Here is a 23,060-nt window from a genome sequence, read left to right as displayed (position 1 = left end):
GACTTTTTGAATGTTTTAACTAAATTAAGCATTTTATTTAATTCAAGAATACTTCTTACATGCCATTTTACCCCATACAGGGTTGTAGAGGAATTATTCCTTATATTAAACTTCTGTAACATTTTTTTTCCTCCTGTTCCTTCACATTCAGTTATACTAATTTCTGACTTTGATCTCCTTTCTGAGAAACAAACCCAACATATTAAGCTAATTATGATTATGCAGTGAACTTTTTAGGCAGTTTCAGTGTTTTCTCACAATGTGAGTTGCAAAAAGTTTCCCACAGTAAGATGTGATCACCAAGTATTAGGAAAAAGAGCCAATAGGTTGTTTTATGTGGGCCAGTTTTAAGGTCCAAGGAATTATAATCTGTATTAATCAAAAATTACTTTCACAAAATCAGTGTCTCGTAATGCTTTGTTAATTCTTTTTTATAACTGGTTGATATTTCGCTCTCAAAATTGTTGTTTAGCCCAAAGATGCCTCTCACCCACCCTCCCCAAAGTCAGAAGAGAACAGGACTCTTGCTTGCATAAGTTGTAAGAATTTTTGAGAATACTGACAAGAGGCAGTTCCATAGTCTGACTGACTGCCATTTGAAGCATAACCTGCGCTGTTTGTTTTAATGTTAAGGCAGTTCCTTTTAGCATATCTTTTAGTAATTGTTATTTGTAGTTAACAAGGCAAATAAGTTACCTATATCAATTTGTGTAACAGAAAGGGATTCTTTTACTATGCACATTCGTGTACTTCTCTTGAGAATTCTCACAGTGCTTCCTTTATGTGCAATTATTCTTATATTACATTAGTAATAAAAGGTCTAAGATGTTGTTTTTCTGGCAACTGTAGAAGAGAGGAATTCCAGAAGTCTACATCAGTTTTTCAGATATTGTGTAGTTATCAACTACTGTGATGGAAAGGAGTATGAAAGAGGAAATAAATGAGAATTGACATGTATGTATTATATTTTAAAAATAATTATTTGAAACCATATTCAAAACTATTGCCTTAAGTGAAACCTCTTTCATATATCCCTTTTAACATACCTTATGTATCTGATTCTCAATACCTGTATAATCTATTTTCATCATTCATTTTTAGTGTATTTTACTGTTGATTGTCACCGCATTACTTACCTTTTCACAAACCAAGTGAGGTGACTTGAATGAGTTCTCTTAGCAAACCAGTGGCAGAGCCAGAAATTGCTCAAATTCTTAATGAATAGAGGAGGAAAAATCCTGGTTTTAATTTTTGACACCAGTGTGAAAAAGCCTGTCCTCTTAAATTTATTGTAAAGTGCTTTTCGTTTTTGAGGGATCTTTTAAACAGTGAGACTAAGAATGCTTTGTGAGACTTAAACTTCAGGAAATCTCATTTTAAAAATTATTCTTCATTAATTAACATGTCATGAGGAATTGATCTGAGATATTGATGTAATCTATGGAATAAATTTCATCTCTTATTTAGTTAGGTTACTTGGTAGTGGCCGCTGCTTTGTTTATCTTCAAGATTTTTACTATAGCTTTAGGTAATTTAAAAAAAAAAGCAACACCCCGCCCCCCAGCCCCAAACAAAAAAACTCAAGGAAATAAAGTATTTCTTTATTTATATATTCCAAAAACTTCCTGCGATGTACAGCTGAGGAATAGTATTGTCACCTGAAGAAGAGATACTTCTTTTCCAAGTGTAGGATAATTATTTCTTCTGTTTTGCACTACTTTTAATCTGGATTCCTTTTTAGTTAACATCTGCCTTCTGTTTTCTGTAAAGAGCTAAGCTCTAGTTCATGAACTTCTCATCTTTCCCTGGTGGCATTTAACTGAGAAGTTCAGTCTAAGGGTGCCCTCTCCTGATACTGCAGCATATTAATCCAAATAGAATGCATGATTCTTCCTGTTCTAAGAGCTTTCTTGCCCATGAAAAGGAGTGAATTTTCCATCCACCAAAAGAAGATTGGATATTTCTCTTGGAAATTTTTTAGTGACTTTGATTATTCATTATTTTAGTAAAGATACAAGTTGGGAAGGTCTTGATGCAGTAAATTGCCATATAGTTAGCATAATGAATTTTAAGTCTGCTGAAGCAGCTGGAGTTTCAGTATTAAATGTAGCTGTGTGTTTCTACAGGACTGGAAGTAAGAGAACAGTTTTTCTAGTTTTAATAGTTTGATTAAAGTGATAAAGTATTAAAGTTACTGTGCTTGTCTATATTTTTGGGGGAATAAATATGAGTTAAAGAATATGTCCTGTACTACTCTTATTGTCAGACCTCTTTTGAAACTACTAAAGTTAGTCTGTCCAAATATTAGGCACATCAGAGCATTTTTTTTTTGGCTCTGTGGACATAAATGTGTTTTAACTAACAAATTTTATGATGGATTTTGTTTTTAGAATGGAAGATTGATCACAGCAGTATCGAACAATACTGTTCAGATACATACCTTTCCTGAAGGAGCTCCAGATGGCATCCTTACTCGCTTCACCATGAATGCAAACCACGTCATCTTTAATAGTGATGGCACCAAAATTGCTGCTGGATCTAGGTAATCTGTGCATGATAAGGAAAAGCACCGCTGTTGTTCAGAATCTGGCAATTTCCTCACATGCTGATTTTTACCAAGGAGATCATTAAGCCACATACCTCTGGGGGTTTTACAGTATTGGAAAATGCCTTCTGGGGGTGGAGGGGAAGAAAGGAATGAAAAGGACTTTAGAAAACAATGCTCTGAGAGATACTTGATCCGCCAAATAATTTGAAATGGAAATCTGGTGTTGTGAAATAATTAGTTTTCTTTAGGAGACTTCAGTGCTTTCAGTCCTGTAATGAGTAAGCATACATGTTCATCCATATGGATCTCATTACAGCATCAAGGATTTTGTTACTGTGTGCTCGAGATAATGTCCTGACTGTTCAGGATCATGGTGCTGCAGATGTATACACACATGCGAAAGTTAGATGGGTTCTAATTTGTGGGAGAGCTTTGAGTCATTCTCTGGCATAAGTATCATCACCGTTCTGCCAAATGGTAACAGATGACAGTTGCACCTCTTGCCCAAGGGGAATTAAATGTGTAGTTTAGTTAATTTCTTAGGGCAGCATGTTTGCTTTTATATAATATACGCTAATCCTTTAACAGAGATGGCAAAATAGCAAGTAGGCAGGGTTTTATTTTTTCCATTTATTTAAGGCTCAGGTGATTCTTAATTGCATTTGGTGAACTCTTTGGGCAGCTGTAGCTAACTCAGGCTGTCTGTTTGCCCCTCTGCTGGAATTTGTCCTCCACAGTAGAGATGGCAGGGTGTTTCCATCTGCTCCCCGGCTCCTTGAAGTGTGAATTGAACTAGAAAGCAATTTGGGTAAATATGCTGGACTGTGAGCTCTGGCAGCTGTGGAGCAGACACACCAGCTCCACCAAAACTGGGAGGCTGGACAGCTGGGGGCAGTAACCACTCTAAATCTGACAGGGGTCATGAGTTTGGGCCCTTTGCCAGTGCTTGTTTCTGAGGGAACAGCTCTGCCCCAGGATCTGACTTTGATTAGAGAGATTAGGCAGACGGCGAACTCTTTTCTATTTCTAAAACTTTTACAAAAACCCAGTACGTCTGCAGCCTGGCAAGGGCGCTTGCATTACGAAAAAGAGCTCTTAAGACTGTGAGGCCACCCCTTAGCAAGGTCTTCTGTAGCATGCTACAGAAGGTAACAGCCATGAAATGAAGGAATGCAGCTAAGAATTGCTTTTAGTTTTCCCAGATACCTCAGTTTTTTACATGAAGTCTGCAAACTTCAGTTTTATGTAAGTTTAACATCCAACGGGCTGCCAAAGTTCACATGAACTACTTGAAAAACAGTTGTGTGGCTTCTTAAATAAACAAAAAATACCCTATTGCCTGTTTGGTTGTTTGTTTTTTTGTTTTTTGTTTTTTTCTCTCTTTAAAGTTGTCTTGCATTGTTTAAGAGTGCTGACATAATTTTAGTTGCCTTGCAATACAGCTTATAGACTTCCTTTTATGACTGTTTGGTTAGTGTTAGATTATTGACAAAACTGAGGTTTCTGAATATAGCTAAAGTAATGGTTAACCCTGTAGAATTAGGTCCTAAATTTAAATGTCTCTCTGAGGGTGTTGCAATAAAGTATGAGAGGGAGAATTAAAGAAAGACTGTCACAGGAGCTCTTTGGCTTAGAAGTTAGTATTGATGTTTTGAGTTAAACTGCAGTAACATCTGTAATTTTGGAGGAGGGAATAAAGCTGTAAAAATTCTGTTAACGTATCTGATACACTAAGTGGTCTTAAAAATCCTGTTAAAAAAGTCACAAAATAAACTATTTACTCTATCTTTTTTTTTAAAAAACACATGACCAAATGATAGTTATGAATGTTGGTCCTATTTAACGGCTGGTTCTTTTTAAGTTAGCTCTCTGGTGTCTAAGCAGAGGTTTTCATTGGGTCATATAGAATATGATATTAAACAAGTATATGGTCTGTGTGTACGTAATATCCTTTTCAGAGAGCAACCATACTTTATGAACTTTGACATGAACAAACATTTTTTTCTGATAAAAATAGATTGGCCTTGCTCCTATTGTAGTAAGCCTCAAGATTCTCATTTTCCCTTGGATCATACAGTATTGAGAGCCATAACTTCCCCAAAAGGTACTTAGTGCGCAGTTGTTATTACAATAAACATATAGTTTGTCGTTATTAATACCATTGTTAGTACTTTTATGTCTGTGCCATTGTGATCTACAGTGACTTTATGGTCAAAGTTGTGGAGGTGACTGATAGCAGCAAGCAGAAAACATTCCGAGGACACGATGCTCCTGTTTTAAGCCTGTCTTTTGACCCCAAGGATGTTTACCTGGTAAAAACACTTTCTTGTTTACTTTCTGCTTTGAATCTCATTTTCTCTGGGAAAGAAAATACATACTTTTTACAAAAAAAACCCAGTGACTGGGCACAAGAGACTACTTAATTTCAGCTGCCCTTACTTATGGTGGAGTGTGTCACGACTGGTTGCCTCCCAGAACTCAGGCTTTTATTAACTACTCAACTACCATCTATGTTCTTCTGGAATCTAATGCTGATCTGACTTTACAGGGGAAAAGATGGCTTACTAAAGAAATTTAATATTAATTTTAAGCCTCTTTTGTGAATAATCAGCTCAATTGAAGTATAAGGGTTTATAATTACAGTAGCTTGGAGTTGAGTACAATTATCAAGGTGACTATTAGAAAGTTTTAAGTCTCAAAATGGTTTAAACAGGGAGGCTTTCTTTTTAAAACTGCCTATATGTATGTCTAGCATTGGTTATAGGGATTGTTTCAATTTTGTAGCATTAATTTCTCTATGTCTTTAATTATTAATTTGTTTACAAAAACCTCTTACATAGGCATCGGCGAGCTGTGATGGTTCTGTCCGAGTATGGAAAATAGCAGATCAGGTAAGAGGCCTGCCATTGAAAATTGTTTCATAAGGAATCTAGGATTTCACAGGCAGCAATAAGAGCTGGACTGAAATAACTCTGCTGGAGCAGGATTTTCTTTTTGGGGAAGAAATCTAACTACACTTTACAGACTGCTTTTATCTACTTCTGGGAGTAGTTCTGAAGCCTAATTATGAAATGTTGCCTGGATAAATATGGACTCTTCTTCCTGTCTGTGGAATCCCTGATTTCTTCTGTCCATCTTTCCTTATTGGCCAGCATTGTGTATTTTATCCTCAGCACGTTCAGAAGTAATGCTTCTGTGTAAAGATAGCAATTGACATCACATTCCTTACTTCAGAATTTCAGCTCATTGCTTTTAAGGTTAAGGAAGGATTTTCATTCTAATAAGCAGCTATCTAGGTATATTTTGTTTTTATTTATTTTTACCAAACTTCCTATGAAATAATAAATAGTTTTCAGGATTGTAGACAGACTGGTGAAGGTGGAATAATGCTCTGAGATGCTGCACAGTATCTTCTTTTAAAAGCGATCTGGTTGGTTAGTCTCATTTTGGAACATGATTACTCTGACCTAAGATTAGGAAGAGATACAGATTTCACATTTCGTGTGCCAGGATCACTGAGATGATGCCCAGGGTGATAATGTTTTTCTTTGACAGGGGACTTGAGACACAGTATTGCTGCGGTGTCTCCTGCTCTCTGCCTATGGCGCATACATTCAGTTTTCTAAGAACTCAAGGTTCAGCTCAGTGCATTTTGGCTTTTTAGATTTGAATGGGTTTAATGCTGTTGACAAGGGGCTTGCTCTTCCTCTTTTTTGTTTGTTTGTCACAAACTTCACAACAATTTCTGAGAAGGAGGATATAAGTCACAGTTTGAAGAAGATGACTCATTAGAAGGTCCTTGGGCTCAGCTTGGCAATATTTGGCTGAAATAGTTTGGGGCCTGTATGAAATCAGATGTAGTGAGAATCAGATTTAGTCTCTGCTCTTGGAACTCTAAGGAAGTTGAAAAGAGGATTTCAAGTGAATGTTTTAGTAAGACAATTCTGCATATGTATGTGGGATTATTTTTGCTAAATGACATTGACTGGTTAAGAATCCATGTGGAATTATTCCTGTAAGTACAGTTGAAAATGTACCCCTGCACTTGTGGATTGCTACTTTTTTAAAAACAAAAGCATACTTCTAATGTGAAATCTCGTGTTCCAGTCTGACAGTGAATGCCTTTTGGGGCAGTTACACCAACAGTGTCCTAGGATTGAGGCAGTACGATGTATGCATCTGTGTTGTAATGGGAGAATATAGCCATTTATTCCTTATACTGCCGTGGCAAGATTCAGGCTGATGTGTGTCACCCTGCTTGCAGCTGATCTGGATTTGACAAATGCATTTTGGCCAGATTTCTCTATAACCTAAAAATATGTGAGCTCATTTGTTCTATACTTGATTAAAAACACTTGTTCTGTGATCTTATTTCTGTTACAAGTAGTTGTATTGTCATTAAAATAGTTCCAGGTCTATATTGGCAAGGTGTTTTTTCAGGATTTTTTTTAAGGCAGTTTGTACCATTGTGTTTAGATGAAAGATATTATTTCAGTTCAAAAAATGGTATAGCTTTTTTCCTTTTAATATTTTTTCTACACTTTTCCCTTAAGAATTTGTACTATACAGTAGATTTCCACAGAGTTAGAAAACTCATTTTTTAATATTTTGTTTTCAGATATGCATGACAAGCTGGCCACTGCTGCAGAAATGTAACGATGTGATAAATGCTAAATCAATATGCAGACTTGGCTGGCAACCTGGCAGTGGAAAGGTAAGTGTGACGTTGTTTTAGTTACATCTTAATCCTTCTTTTCTCTTTGGGAGTCCAACAGTAGAATTCAATCTGGGCAAACCCAAATTGCAGCTCCTGGGAGTAAGGAAAATATTTGGGGTGAAGTTCACTTTTAGGAAAAATTAAAACCTGGAAACAGTTACTTGTTTAAGCTCCAGACTCTGTTTGGCAGTAGTCCAGCTGTAAGCCCAGAACAACCTTAAAACAGTCATGTTGTGCTGAATAGGAAGGAACATTGTACATGAGGGAAATAATCAAATTGCTCACAACAGAGCATTGAAGGAGTTCAGTCTTTTTTTACTTTAAGCAAATCTTGCCCTATCAGTAATGTTGCTCTGTAAATATTTCTTTAAGTTGTTCCCTTTCTTTTCACCTGAAGAACGAAGTTGATTCTGTAATGACTAAAGGTGATGCTGATATGTACCACAGGTCTGGTGCATTATATATGTACTGCTGCAATAGTCCTATGTATGGATCACAAATGAAAACGGGTTGGGGAGTTAGTATAGCTATATATGTGTTTCTGGAGCGTGTAACCTAGAACACCTCTGCAGCATCTGATAATGCAAAGGGGAGAGGAGGAAGGAGCAGATAAATGCGAACCTGTATGAAATGAGTTCTGCCCTGTCATGCTTGAAGTAAAGGATGGGGAATTGAGCAAAAATTGGCCATTTGGAAAAATTGGTTTATGGCTTCTGTTCTTGCCTGTGATAATAGTGTGGCAGAACCTATTCATCCTTTATTGACACTGTAGTACCTCTGGATCTAAAGAGTATTTTCCAGTGTCTTCTCACAGTTCATACCTGAATAATCTTGCTTTCCCAACTTAGCCTTTGTGTCTGTCGACCCGTGTCCACTCTTCAATATAACTGGCCTGCTATGATAGCATTATGTATAACTTTTCTGTGGAATAGAGAACGTCACCTGCAGTACAAATTGTTTCAATATCTGTATATCATAAAAACAAATACTTTTAATTTTTAGGCTAATTCTTCACACACACACACACATATTTGAAATGCGAGTAGTTGTCTTGCTTCTCTTACAAAGCAAATTGTTAGAAGTCTTTAAAAACCCCACATCCTAAAAAAAATAAACAGACAGTAACATTGACGTAGTTTTGTGAAAGGTGAAATGAGCTATTTCAGGGATCAGCTATTCAGATAAGATTTATTGAGAAATTGTAACCTGATCAGAAGAGGTTTGGAGAGGAAGGGAAAATGAGAACATAAGCCTTGTGCTCAGAGCATTGAAAACTTTTTATGTGTGTGTGTGTGTGTGTTAGCTGTTTCATAAATAAGAACTTATAACCTTACGATGCAACTGTCATTATATTCAGTTTTCTGCCAGAAAGAAATGAAGATTGAAATAAAAACAGACACGCTTTGCTACGTTGCATGTGGAAAGCATTAAGGAATCTTGTAATTCAAGTTACTTCAGCTTTCTTTACTTTTTTGGCATTGCTGGGATGTTAGAGAACTGTTAAATACTGAGGCAATCCCAACTGTAATACTACTGAATGAAGGAGTTATGCTATTTGAATGTTCTGTTTGAAAGGTAAATTGTTCTAAATTGTCTGATTCTTGTTTCTTTTGAACAGTTGCTGGCAATCCCTGTAGATAAAGTTGTTAAACTATACAGAAGAGAAACCTGGGATAGTCAATTTGATCTATCAGATACATTAATCACACAGGTAGGTACATAAATGAGGAACTTTCTAAATCTTCCATTGTGGTGAATTCTCGTGCCCGTGCGCAGCCAGGTCTCGTGTCGGTGACAGAGCCAATCCCAGACGCCAGTGTGGTGTGCAGAAAGCGCTCGTTTATTAAGCATCAGTGATACATATTTATCTTATTTGACGTTCCGTGCATGCATACTGCGTTGTGATTACAGGCTGTTGTCTGAGTGTGTTAGTTTGTGATCGGTGCTGCGGGCTGACCACTCGCCGTTCACGCGCCTTAGCGGATCGGCTGCTGCTCGCCCGAGTCCGCTGCCGGCTTCTTCCTTAAGTGTTGAGCCATCACTTTTGTTTCCAAGTGTTGAACCATCACTTTTCTTTCCTTCTTTGTGTCCTTGGTTGCCTTGGTGACTCTTATCACAGGTCCTGATATGGCCACCGGGCCACATAAACCCCCACATTCCATAATTTTAATGTCAGTTTGCTAGAAATGATTTTCTGGACAGTATCTCTTCCCCTTGCCCTCGGTAACGATTGCTCACCTTTTCCATTTCATTTCTGATCCTGTTACTTTATGTTGGAAACCAAGGCAAAAGATACTAGAAGAATGTCAAACATGTCTTTATGTGGCTCTGGTTCCCTTCTTTCATTTATAGTAACCCACTAGATGTCTGAAGTCTACTGGTGAGTCACCAACAGCAGTTGAAGAACATCTGTTTTCACAAATTGCTCTAAAGACATAACTTTTCAGGGAAAATGTCAAGAGTATTATTTCTGTACAGAGCAGAGATAGCAGTTGTTTATATTTCATTAAGCTGAAATTTAACTGCATAGTAGCCTTAACTGTGTCATCTTCTTTCTTTTGACTTGGAAATCTTTGAGTTAGAATACCAATTTCCTAGTGTTATTAAAATACAGAACACACAGTCTTGGATTTTAATTTATGGAACTATATAAATTCAAGATAAATAAAGCTACGTTTAGTGCTGAGTTTGCAAGATGTACTACACTTCTGTGTACATATCTAGAATCAGGTTTTGTTAGACCTTATGGCAGTGTTTAATGACAGAAGATGGCTATTCTCAAAAAAAAATAAGAGTGTTATCTTTATTTCTTGCAGGGAACTACCTAACGCCAGCTGTAATACAGGAGGCTGGATATGATTTGCTAAAGATCATCATTATTAATTTTTTATTCCAGAATGTCTTTCTTTTAAGCTCCAGAACATGAATGCTGTGTGTGCATTGGTAATATTTTCTTTTTTAATTCTTTTATTTTTTCCTTAGCCCTTGAATGTTGTGGCCTGGTCTCCTTGTGGGCGGTATCTGGCAGCTGGAAGTGTGGACGGGATAATAGTGGTGTGGAATGTGGAAACCCAGGAGTGCATAGAGAGGTATTCAGTGATGTTTCATAAATCCTTAAGTTTATCCTGTTTATTCTTGAAACAGAATTTTGTTATCTTTTCTGTAAAGCTTATTTGTGCAAATGTAGAACTATGCCTCTTGAAAAGCCTTAGTAAGGGCAAATCTGTAAGCTTTCTGCTCATGTTCCACTGAAAGCAAGCACCCCAGGAGACAGTGCCTGTAGGCTCAGATTGAGGAATACCATTTACCTGGGCGCAGAGGTGGTCTCCCAGCTGCTGGTGGGGCTGGGATCACATCTGCAGGGAAGGGGCCGGAGCACAGGGGTGTTAGATCTGGGTGATGGTGGGAGGCAGGGCCACCGCCCAGCCTAGACCTGAGCAAAGGGAGCAAGAGGAGGGCTCTTGTGTGCTGCCCGACGGAGGGGCTAATGCTGCAGTTCGGAAGCTAAAGGGAATTCAAGGGCTGGCATATCATTTCCGTGTCCTGCAAGGAAGCAGCTTCCACAGGAGTGTAACTCTTGATGCTAGGTAGAAATCCCGTATTGTTTTGCCTTCTCTCATCACATCCAGCATGCACAAAAGTATGTCCCGATTCATGTGATATGCCATGTTTCTTCCTGCATAGCTAGAAGGTTCTGGAAACATTACATTCTTAGAAATAGAATAGGGAAGGGACGTGAATGTGGATTTTGTTCAAATTCCAAACTCTAGTTTTCCATGTGCAAATATAGTTTATTACTTTTTAATAGTTGATTGATAGATATTTTTCATGGAAACAAATTTTCCTCACATTCCAGACCCCAAGATCATTGGCAGTAAGATGTTTTTTCTTAAGGGAGAGGGAAGAACAGATACATCAGTCAGCCATTGTCACCTGTATGCAAAGAAAGGACCCACTGACAAATTGCATTTTTTTCTTGGTTGGTTAAAGCATCCATTTTTCAAGGGAAAAAAAAAAAAAAGGAAAAAAAAAAAGGTATGATTAAGTGAGGTAGAGAGGAAGGGATGATTTATCTGTCCAAGTATTTTGGGTAAGAAGCTTGATTGTTACTGTACTGCCTATGTTAAGAATTAAAGACATTATATAAATAATTAATGGGAGGATTTTTTGTGAGAATAAAGAGTGGAAAAGATAGAGGTTTAACTCATCAGTTTGGTACAAGAGAAACAACTGAATGTTCCTTTTATAACTGGATGGTTTGGGAATGTATGACTACTGGGGAATTACTTTGTCTTTTCTATGTGTATCAGGAAGCTGTTGTTTTAAGAATATGATTCTGTTTGATGTTTAAAGCTTAAGTGGTTTTCTCCATAGAAAAGGAAGACCTGCTGTATTTTTTTTATAGTAGCCGTTTATTCTAAAGGTAACTATTAATTATTTTATTATGTGTAACATCACTTTCTAATACTAGTAAATATTTCCACTTTTTACAATAACTTGAGGAGGTTTCTGCCCTGAGAATCTTACTAAAAATCCATTGGTTTAATATTCTTTTTAGGATGAAGCATGAGAAAAAGTACTCAATTTGTGGACTGGCATGGCACCCCAAATATAGGCAAATTGCATATACAGATACAGAAGGAAATCTGGGGTTGCTGGAAAATATCGGTGATGGAAAGAAACCAAATGACAAGGTGATTGGTACCAATTATTTCTCGAATTAACATGATTATTTAAGTTACCAAATTATATTGAACATTCTGTTTTATGTGCTGAAATTTCCCTCTTGTGTGCTTGGATTTCATGTCCATTAGAATGGAATTTCTTGAATTCCATGTCTATTAGAAGTTTAATGATAATTGTTAACCTGATTTTAGGTTGCCGGTACAGTGGCAAAGGACTACGATGATCTCTTTGATGGAGAAGACGACGACTATTTGAATGGAGATATGATTGAACCACAGTCTTCCCCAAAGGCTGGAGCTAATGAAGATGATGCTGATGACTTTATGCCACCTTCAGACAATCTGAGACGGGCAATAATTGATGATGATGATAACTCACTAGGTACAGAATGAAATAATTTTCCAGAGCTCTTTAATGCTGTTATTGGAACCATCTCTTAGCATCCTCTCCTCAGATAAATTCTGCCTTATTTTTCCAGAGAAATCTTGACTGTTTCAAATTTTTTACCTATGTTCTTTCATAATAATATGTGTAAGATGTGATTATTTATTTATTTATTTTGTAAACTTCTAGATATTGGGATGATAAAAACTAATTCCAAACTTCTTGAAAAGGAAGATGATGATGATGATGATCAGACTGGTGGCTCTCCAGCTTTACCACCATCATCTACACGACAGCCTTTCTATGACGGGCCAATGCCAACCCCCAGGCAAAAGCCGTTCCAGTCTGGCTCCACTCCTGCACATCTCATGCATCGTTTCATGGTAAATCTTGCTGCTGTGTGGTTACGTAGGTCTAGTTGCTTTGTTAATACTGAATATTTTGCAGTTCTTGCTGTGTCTTAATCTAACCTTTTCCAAGATTTTTGATTTTTTTTTTTTTTAATACTTCATAATGTGAAGCTAAATAGTGGAAAGTAGCTTTGTGTTAATGCAAAGATTGCATAATGTTATGCTTTATATTTCAGTTGCTTTTGATGTAGAAATAAATACTTGGCTTTAAAACAAAAGCAAACTATACACTTTGTACCTGTGCTATTGAATTCTAGCAAATCTTTTTAAAAATTATTTTTTAACCAGAACTTGTGGATTTTTTTGTGCTGTTAGGACTTGTATGCTAATCATCCACTATTTCTTTCTAACTCCCAAGTTCTTCACACTTAATTTTGTAAGGAGAAAGATGGCTAAGCAGTAAGGTTGAAACTAGTTTCTGCCTGAAGCAACTGTTTTAGAAATGACAAGTCCTGACTACACAGGTCTTCAGTCTTCCTCCAGCTCCCACCTACTGTTGTGTCAGATGAGAAACTGGCTTAGGGCAGTATGCTTGATTTGTTGTGTTTTTTTGGGGGGGATGTTCTTTTTTAATAGGTATGGAATTCTGTTGGTATCATTCGCTGTTACAATGATGAGCAAGACAATGCTATAGATATAGAATTTCATGATACCTCTGTACATCATGCAACACACCTGCCAAACTCTCTGAATCACACGATGGCTGACCTCTCTACTGAAGCTGTTTTACTAGCCTGTGAGAGTACAGAGGAACTTGCAAGGTAAGTCATGGCCTTGCTCTGCAAACCCTGTAGTATGGAATTACACTTAACTTGTTTTGTTATTTCAGCTTCTATCACTTTTTAGAGATTTTTGGCTTTTAATTGTACTTTTTATTTATAGGATCATTTTCAAGGAGGATTTTCACATCCACCCACTTGAAGACTTCAAGAATATTGAAAGATGTGATTTGTTTTATGAGGATTTTCTTTTTTAATCCCTTTTTTTTAAAAAAAAATATAAGAGAAACTTCATGGATTGCTAACTCAAATGAAATTGTAAACATGAACAATAGTTTTTCAGTCTGCTCAGATCAAAGATAAATCATAAGGACTATGTTATTTCTTTTCACACTGTTGCTAAGGAGACATGTTTGGAGATACCCAAAGAATTACGAGTATGAAGAGCACAAGTTTCTGAAAACCATAGAAAGATTTAAGCAGCTGGGCCAGCTAGACTCTGCTCTTTCATTTAAGAACAACAGCAACAATATTTTATTGCTGGTTTCTGTGGAAATATCTTGAAGAAAGAACTTTCTTCATACTTTCACACATATAGCATTGTGATAAGTTGAAAAGCACCTTTTACGTTTATAAGTATTATTTGTATGTATTGGTTGCCTGACTCTGAAAATTTCAACTTTTTTTCTCAATGGAAGCGGGTAATCTGTCAAAAGCTGCAGTGTCTGAATTGGTCATGGGCAGTTTTCAATTATTAAAATGGCAGAACTGGAGTTCCTAATTTTTTTTCCCTTTGAAGGATAGCATAATATGACAGACTTGTAATGAGGGCTGATATTCAGGGGTACTGAGCACCTTCAGTTCTTATTGATGTTAATTAAGCAGGGTACTTACCTGTTCCCATCTAAAAAATCACCCATCAGACCTTTAAACTGTCTCTGTTTCAGGCTTTAGAAGCTCTAAATCTAGAGTGCTGGAGGTCGAGTTGGCTCTCCAGTTCTTGAATAATAAGAGTAAAGCCTTTGCAAATGACCACTTGTAATTTGTAGTTCCTTTCTGTGATCATCACAGATTCCAGGTCTGATAAAAATGTAAAATGTTGGTGTATTTTCAGATATTCTCTTTTTCTTCATGTTGAGATATTTGACTGTTGTTCTTTGTCTCTGTTTTAGCAAGCTCCACTGCATTCATTTTAGCTCATGGGATGCAAACAAGGAGTGGACAGTAGATATGCCAAAGGATGAAGATGTTGAGGCTATCTGTCTGGGGCAAGGCTGGGCTGCTTGTGCCACTAGTGCCTTACTAGTTCGTGTGTTTACTGTTGGAGGAGTTCAGAAAGAGATCTTCAGTCTCCCGGGTCCAGTGGTGTCTATGGCAGGACATGGAGAGCAGTTGATGGTTATTTATCACAGAGGTAGTTTTCTCTCTTCTGTCTTTTCTGAACTGGAGCTATGTTTTCAATCTTTGTCTGTAACTGGCTTCAAACACTGGTTAATTTGTATGTAATCACCAGAATTGTTACATTCTTCTCTTCTTGATGACGCTTTTACCGTCACAACCCACAGATCTTTGACATTTGACAGCAAAGCCTACATTTTATATTGGGATGCCTGGATTAACCTGTGGGGAAGGGGATAATTTTATGACTGTGGCATTAATAGTTTAAACCTGGGTTTCATCTATGCCAGAATGAATTACTATGGGAAATTAAGAAAGTAGTTATTATACATGCTTTGCATGTCTAAAATGACAAATAGTCGCTTGTCTGACAGTGGTTTTCATGGATAACCCTGCATTAGAATTAGTTTTTGATTCAAAACTTAAATTTAGTCAAGAGACAAGACAATTATTTTGTTTTCTAAAATAGTCATTGAACAACTTCTTCCTAGGTACTGGGTTTGATGGAGACCAGTGCCTCGGAGTACAGCTGATGGAGCTAGGAAAATCGAAAAAAACAAATTTTGCATGGAGACCCTCTTTCTCTTACAAAGAAATCCTATTTGATATGGGTTGGATTCTCTGCAGAAGGTATGAAATACTGGCATGAGTGACATTGAGAAGTCTTGATGCTGTTGGGGGAATTTTGGAGGAGAGTTTGGCTGATTAATGCCCCTTTAGTAAGAGTGATCTTGGGACCTAGACTTTTCTTTTTTTTTTTTAAATCTCCTCAATGCTAAACAAAATTCTATTTTTCTGTTTGTTCAGTATATTTATCAGAAATCTTTAATATGTTTCCACTATGAATAAAATACACTTGAATGTTATCAGAACTTGTTTTCCCAACTGGTTGCCCTGCTCAGCAAAAAGAAATAAATTGCATTAGTACACCGTAATAGGTGTGTTCAACTACCTCGGCAAAAGCACCCCCCAAAAAGTTGGTAGCTTGGGAGCAGTTTTTATGCTAACCAGAAAAAGTGATTGTAAAATAGCTCATTTTCTTTAGGAATCTACCAAAGTAGTGTGAATTCGATTTCTTCATAAGATGTTTGAAATTTCAGCTTGTCAGTTGACTAGCAGTAGTGTTGACTGTCAGAAGGTGGCGCATCTTTCTAACAAAACTAGTTTTTTCCAGCTAGGTTGTACTGTTTGGGTGAGAGGATGTCGTATTTGACATACGTAAACCATCATTTCCCAGCAGTGTCCACCAGTTCAAACTTACTTGCTTTGTAATTAGTTGCCTGACAGAGTAATTGTTTTCATTTGTAACAAACAGGTACCCCTTGTTACGTGGATTCTGAGGGAATTGTGCGGATGTTGAACCGAGGACTTGGGAATACTTGGATTCCAGTGTGTAACATGAGAGAGCATTGCAAAGGAAAATCTGATCATTATTGGGTGGTTGGCATCCATGAAAATCCCCAGCAGCTCAGGTCAGGTATTTCACAAGGAAGTGCTTTGTTTGTCTTGGTTTTAAATTACAGAGCACTTCTTACTATGAAAAACTGGAAGCAACTTCTACAATTAAACGGGTGGCTAGTAAATATGCACAGTAAATGATCTAGTTCACAAATAGAATTCTGCATGGGTGTTCATTACTAAATTGGTTTTGAAATTAGAGTTTTATAATTTGTAACTAACAATTGTGGGTTTTTGCCTTGGGTAACAGATGTGTGCACTTTATTATGAAATCACACATCTCTCATGCAGACACATTCATAAGGCTGCATTTTGTTAGAGAAACCTGCTAAAAAGTTACGGTTGCTGTTAGGAATCTGCCTCTGCTGTTGATGGTTTTGGGGTGTGTGGGTTTGTGTTTTGGTTTTGTTGTTTTTTTTTTTTTTTTTTCTTTTTTTTTTTCTGTGTTTTCCCCATTCGTCCCTTTGAGAAGAATCCAATCCTGTAACTAATCTACATCATTAGGCATAGATAAATCAGAACTGTCTGTTACTGTATTAATATTTAAACTGTGGCCATGAAGAACAATTTTGTATGTAAAATTGCTCAAATATTTAGCTGAATTAGCCATTACTTTATAAAATGTGATACTGGTGATATCTAAATAACTTCTCTTTATTATAATATGCATCTTGGACATTCAGTCACTAAGCTTTGTTTGTAGTCCTCTTTATTCAGTGATCTGTGCCCTTTTCCTACTAGGGCAGAATCTATCAGCTATTTTACTGAAATTTAGACTCCTTTACTTTGCTATCCAAGCACAATTGTAGAGATTGGTGGGAGACTGCATTTTATTTAAAATTGTACGTTGTTCTTCATAGTCTTCTGGGTTTTATGTAATAAGGGAAATAATTTGATATCATTGGTAAATGTCAATTCACTGTGCATTTCTTCCTCCAAATCATTAAATAATATTGGGCTTCAGAAAATTCACCAAAAATGTGCAGGACACATCACATTGATGGGATGATCAACTGTGAGTCTGTCATCATGAGTTTTTTTCCTTCTACTGCAAGAAAGAGAGTGCTACTCTCTGAGTTGCAAAGAACATTTTATTCAAAGCCACTAGCACATTAAAGATAAGGAGGGAGGGTTGTTGTAGAAACACCATATGCCTTAATTAACACAGATAGCCAGAACACTAATGCTTCCTGTTCTGTTTTTTTTTTTTTTCCCCCCAGTGTCTGAAACAGTAGCTTATAAAACCAGACATTTTTGTCAGTGCTGCATTGACACTGCTGGAAATACAGCAGTTCCCCAATCAATGTTTTGCTGAAGTGATTGTTACCAGAAAATACTAGTTTAAATATAATGAAACAGTAAGCCTACACTTTTAGTATATGCTTATCTGTTTCAGCTCTCTTCCCCCACATCCCCCACTTTTTTTTACTGGGCCGTGTGTGTCAGAACACTGCACTTCCCTCATGAAGTCCAAAACCCCTCATTAAAATAGATGGTAGATGTTCCTGCTTCTTGTTCCAGTGGCCTTCAGTTGTTCAGTAGTTTCTGATTTTAATAAATTGCATTTACATTTTGTAATAGCTGTTAAATTGTGTACTGTGTGAGATAGAGATCTGTGTCTGCTATATGTCACATTTGGAGTTTCTACTGTGAACAAGAGCAGCGTGTGCTTTGCTGGCTTTAAAATCTTTCATTGGTTGCAATGTAAAAATAACCCTTTATAATGCAACCTTACATATTGCTATATTTAAGTCAGTAATTTAATTACTACTTTCTAAAGAACAAATCCCCTTAAAGTATCTTGCTTCTTAGGAGAAATGATTTAGATGTAGAACAACTGGTGACTGTAGGTGTTGAGGGTTGTATGTGGTTTGTTATTTTTTTTTTTTTTGCTTGCACAGGTGTATTCCTTGTAAAGGAGCCAGATTCCCTCCTACGCTACCACGGCCTGCTGTAGCAATATTATCTTTTAAACTTCCTTACTGTCAAGTTACAACAGAAAAGGGACAGATGGAGGTATGGCATGGTGTTGAGTCCACAGCTGATAGTTTCAGATGTCCCCATAGTAGGGATTATACAAGATTCTTATTAATTATCTCTACTATGAAAGAGGGTAGTACAAACTCTGGGTAAGACATGTGGCTAAGGAGGTTATTTGGGTTCAGTGTTTTATATAGCTTTTCTGGTTTGGTTTGGTTCACAACTGTTTCTAGAATACAAGATAAAGTTGTTAGAGCCGATGCAAGGTTATATTTACACATAATTGATTTCTGACCAATGAAGTCTTTCTCACCCTCTTTTTTATTTTTTGAGTGGGTAGTGGTTAATGTTCTAGTAAGCACCAGATTTTGGGATCCAAATAGAGACCCCTTTGAAGGTGCTTGTTTAATATTTTAATCACAGCAAAATTTCTGGAAGATTTTTTTTTGAAAGATTTCTATGTACTCAAATTCATGTAATCACTCTGAAAACATAGGCCTTCTGTCTTGACTTACTTTCTTAAGGTAGAGGCTGGTTGAAGCAAGATGTACCTGTGGAGAGCTTCTAGAAGAATATCTCTATTTAGTCTTTGATTTTTTATAGGTTTGAATATTTCAATCTTGTGGTGTTCAGCTCTCCTGCACAAAATACAAATTAACGTAAAGTCTAACCTCAACGTTAGAGACAGCTTAATGCTTTTTGAAATTTATTCTCTTCGATAGAAGTGCAGATAAAAAGTTTCAATAATAAACACTGTCATTTTTAATGATTTCGCCTTCATTCGGTTCAAGTCTTTTTGTTCTTTATCTGATGGAATATGTCTTCTATCTCCCCACCCTCCAAAATAATAGAGAGAAAATGCCAGGAACTGTTAATTTAGCTTGAGGGAATATGTACTTCTGTGTAGGTAAAGAAACAGATTATTCCAGTACATCTGGTGAAAACATACTGGTTTTGAATAAGCTTGTAATTATTTTGTAACAGAGCTAGGTTGGCTGAATAACCGCACTACTATTTCACTGAACAGGAGTTACATTTTCTGTTTACCTGTCTCACAGATGATGGTTACTCCTACAGTTACTGAGTTACTCTGGAATACTTCCAATTTGCTGTGAGACAAAAGTTATAAAAAAATGAACTTGTTCTAGAATTGTCTGTCCTGGCCGCATACTGGTGAACATGTAGGTCTTGCCCTGCTGAAAGCCTGTAATGTAAATGGAACTTAACATATTTGCCAACTGTTTGGATCAGTTTGTGTACAGATGGTTGGTAGTGTGGTTTGCTTTTCCTTCAGTAGGCATGGGCTTTTTAAGAGAATTGTCTACCCCTCACCCTCATTATAAAACGAAAGGAACATTTAAGAATAAGTTGATAAAATACATTGTAAATTGTTAGGCATTGTGTCGTGGGCTGTTTTTTTTCCCCTCTGACCTCCAGGATGCATCTTTCTCCCTTTTTCAGGAACAGTACTGGCGTTCTGTTGTATTTCACAACCATGTGGATTACTTATCAAAAAATGGCTATGAACTTGATGAAAGTGCTAAAAGTCAGTCAGTAAAAGAACAGCAAGAACTTTTAATGAAGCTGTTTGCCGTGAGTACAAATAAATAAAAATTAGAAAGAGTCCCTGAGACTTTTTTTGAATAGATTTTGAATAGATGTCATTTGATGTAAGTTTTGATGTGATTCCTCTTATTAGAAGTCTGACTAGTGCTTGGCCATCCAGCTAGTTCACAGACTACAATAAGAGGTGGACTGCAGTTAATGTCATTGCTTATCAGTATGAAGGGTGGGAGGAAGAAAGGAAAAAAAAAAAAAAAAAAAAAAAAAAAAAAAAAGCTTTTTCTTTGCTACGCAGCTCGTGATTGTTGGTGGTTTGTCTTTATTCATTCACTCCACTGAGACCATAACATTCTGGTCCTAGAGTCTTGAGAGAGCTGTGTAACTGTGAAGTGGGTAACTCCAGGCTTCTTTCCTTTCAGCTTTCTTGTAAACTGGAGCGTGAATTTCGTTGTGTGGAACTTGCTGACCTCATGACACAAAACGTTGTGAATTTAGCTATCAAGTATGCTTCTCGCTCTCGAAAACTAAATTTAGCTCAGCGACTTAGTGACATAGCTGTAGAAAAAGCAAGTGAGGTGGCAACAGCACCGGAAGATGAAGAGGAGGAAGAGGATTTCCGAAGGCACTTGAATGCTGGGTAACAGAAATTTCTGTGATTAAAAACCTGGGAACATTTTACTGATCTATTAACATTTTGATCCAGTTGATGCACTTTTCTGGAAGAAGGTTTGCATATTTGATACAAAGTAACAGTTTGTGTTGCTCTATTTACAAATTCTACATATGAAATGCTACATTCTTGTTGCTATCTTGTGAGGCCGGGTTAGTACCAGGATACTATCACAAAGGGAAATATCTCAGCTCCTTGCTTACTGTGAGACCTTGTTCAACAGCTTCAGAGGCAAAAGCAGACTCAATACTGGGTTGTTCTAATTGGAATTTTTCCCCCCCGCCCTTTCCCCTAGCTTGTGCTGCTTTGGTTATTTGACTCCAACCTAATTTTTTTTTCTCTTTGTCTTAGTCTCTCTATCTCACTTCATTCCACACCTATCTTAAATCCTTATATCTTTCTCCAGCCCTCCCCTCTTTCAGTATCCTATCTCAGTGTATTCCATTTAGTCTTTTTCCTTCCTAATTAATCCCAGCTTTTCAAAGCTATGTAAATACAACAGGTTTGCTTTGCATTTTTTCTCTCTGTATCTGTGCTATCTACCTTTTCTCTCCTACCTGGATCTGCTTTGTAAAACATGATGAGGCAAAAGATGTGTGCATTTTTTTTAAAAATATAGACCATACAGAAGAGCTGTATTCTTGCTTGGCCTAAGGATGGTACAGCTATAAGGAAAGTAGCTGCTAACCACCAGCCTGATAGTGCAGACAAAATGTCATCACGTTTTGTCAGAAGCAACGTCTTCTATAGCAATTTTATGTATGAAGTTTGGAACTTATTTAAGAAAGAGGAAGTGATAAGTCCCTGAACTTATCTGTGACGTTTCCCTTGCTCTTCTGTGTGAAACTGCGCATTTAAAACCCCTTTCTAAATGCTCTACCTTGTTCCTCTGGATCATGAATGGAAGCTGTAATCCCATGTCTGTGACTTCAGCCACCCTGAGGGTTAAAATTCATCACAAATACTATATTGTTCTTAGTGCCAGAGTAATCACTGACACTCTGGTTGAAATAAATCAACCTTTAGTTTATGTATACACAGCTTTTTAGTAATCAACAAAGATTAGGAGGGAAACACAAGAAATGTATGTACCACTGTTAGGAATTTAGAGAATAGATTAAACATTAAAACTTGCTGCCTAAGCTTCAGACTGAAAGTATGCATCCATGTTACCACCTGTGTGGTATGTATGCAGAAAAGTAATCTGATATTGTTTATTATATTGGCAGCATATGTGTTTAAATGGAGAATACAGAAGATGTTTTATGTTTGCATTTATACTTGCAGCAAAGTGTTCTGGCAGCAATAGCAGTGCACTCTGAAGAAGGTGGCAAAAGGTTGCTTTTTCTGTTTGAGCGTTGCTCTTGTGTGCAGAGCTGTTTGAAGGCCAGTGCATGTACTTTTAGCTGAGTGTGAGTTTTGGGCAGTTTCATAGCCATGCCTGGTCTTTCTTAAAACTACAGGAGTACCGCTTCAGATGACTGCACTCGGTGTTTCAGGGTGAACTGAAGTGGTTAGTGAATCTTTATTTTATTTTTAGTAATCATCACAGTTTAATCGGAGGTGTAATGCAAATAAATGCCAAATGTTATTGTTCTTATTTCCTAAATTAGGTAAGTAAGTTAGCCTTCCATTGTTCCAGTTTTCATTCTGAATGTGGTGGCCACTTCCTTTCTGATGAATTCCTTCCACTTAGTTACAGCAATTCTGCCACGGAGTGGAGTCGGCGGCTGCCAGTCAGAAATGTTCAGCAGGACCAAGAAATGGAAGATGCTGAGGAAACTGATGACTATGAGGAAGTAGAAGAAACACCAGAAGTGCATAAACAGAGTAAGAAAAATGTATTCTCTGAATAGGCCAGAAGTTATCTAGATATGTCTTTCACAGACTTAATAAGCAATTCCAGAAAATTCCTGAATAATTAGTAGTTTGGATAACTCAGGAGTCTGTAGGACTATGCAAACAAGGGGATTTCTGTCTATTTTTTTGTTTGGTTCTTTTAACATGAAATGTAGGAAAGACAAGCACACCACCTATCATGGCACATCACAAGTGAGGTACAGGAGGTTTGATTTAGAAGCCATTTATGTAAACAGAAAATAATCCCATTTGTTTCACTGCATTTTGAAACTCTGCGACTGTAGCAGGGAGTAGGTGTTCTGCTACCTAGTTAGAACAGGTCTGGTAATTTCTGGTCTGTCTTACTTGGGTGTTGACATGGGAAAAAATGCCCAGGGGTGACATAGAGCAGCTCCTGCCTGGGGGGTTCCCATTACCTGGAGTTCCCTGTGGGAGATGAGTGGTCGTGCCTGCCTGAGCGAGTGGGTTTGTATCCCAGCCTGTGCCCCCAGTTGCTGCAGAGAAACAAGTGTAGTGTATGTCATCTGCTCTGTGGCAGCTTGCTTACACACTGTACTTCATAACCGTTTGAGGGACCCTGGGGGAGATTTTCTGATGTCTGGTGCTGTTTCTAATGGGCCGGGTCACCTTGTGAAATGGTTCCTTTTGGTTTCAGCTCAGATCTTGC

The 23,060-nt window shown here is 37.3% G+C and overlaps 1 protein-coding gene across 1 annotated transcript in view; it reads left to right on the top strand.

Annotated features, from left to right (window-relative positions):
- The window catches only part of WDHD1 (WD repeat and HMG-box DNA binding protein 1), a 30,376-nt gene that overhangs the window by 2,435 nt on the left and 4,881 nt on the right, over nucleotides 1-23,060 (top strand). The window contains 18 exon segments of the mRNA XM_042799195.1: nucleotides 2,391-2,542; nucleotides 4,749-4,860; nucleotides 5,389-5,439; nucleotides 7,167-7,262; nucleotides 8,884-8,976; nucleotides 10,248-10,354; nucleotides 11,824-11,959; nucleotides 12,143-12,332; nucleotides 12,525-12,718; nucleotides 13,322-13,506; nucleotides 14,637-14,878; nucleotides 15,354-15,409; nucleotides 15,411-15,492; nucleotides 16,178-16,334; nucleotides 18,222-18,336; nucleotides 19,762-19,893; nucleotides 20,283-20,500; nucleotides 22,230-22,363. Of these exon segments, the coding sequence (XP_042655129.1) occupies nucleotides 2,391-2,542; nucleotides 4,749-4,860; nucleotides 5,389-5,439; nucleotides 7,167-7,262; nucleotides 8,884-8,976; nucleotides 10,248-10,354; nucleotides 11,824-11,959; nucleotides 12,143-12,332; nucleotides 12,525-12,718; nucleotides 13,322-13,506; nucleotides 14,637-14,878; nucleotides 15,354-15,409; nucleotides 15,411-15,492; nucleotides 16,178-16,334; nucleotides 18,222-18,336; nucleotides 19,762-19,893; nucleotides 20,283-20,500; nucleotides 22,230-22,363 (2,452 nt within the window).

This window comes from Tyto alba, unplaced genomic scaffold, assembly GCF_018691265.1.
Source record: "Tyto alba isolate M040663 unplaced genomic scaffold, T.alba_DEE_v4.0 Super-Scaffold_29, whole genome shotgun sequence".
NCBI classification, from domain to species: Eukaryota; Metazoa; Chordata; class Aves; order Strigiformes; family Tytonidae; genus Tyto; species Tyto alba.
Note: the sequence above shows the minus strand (reverse complement) of the source record. Positions and strands in the feature narration are given on the sequence as shown.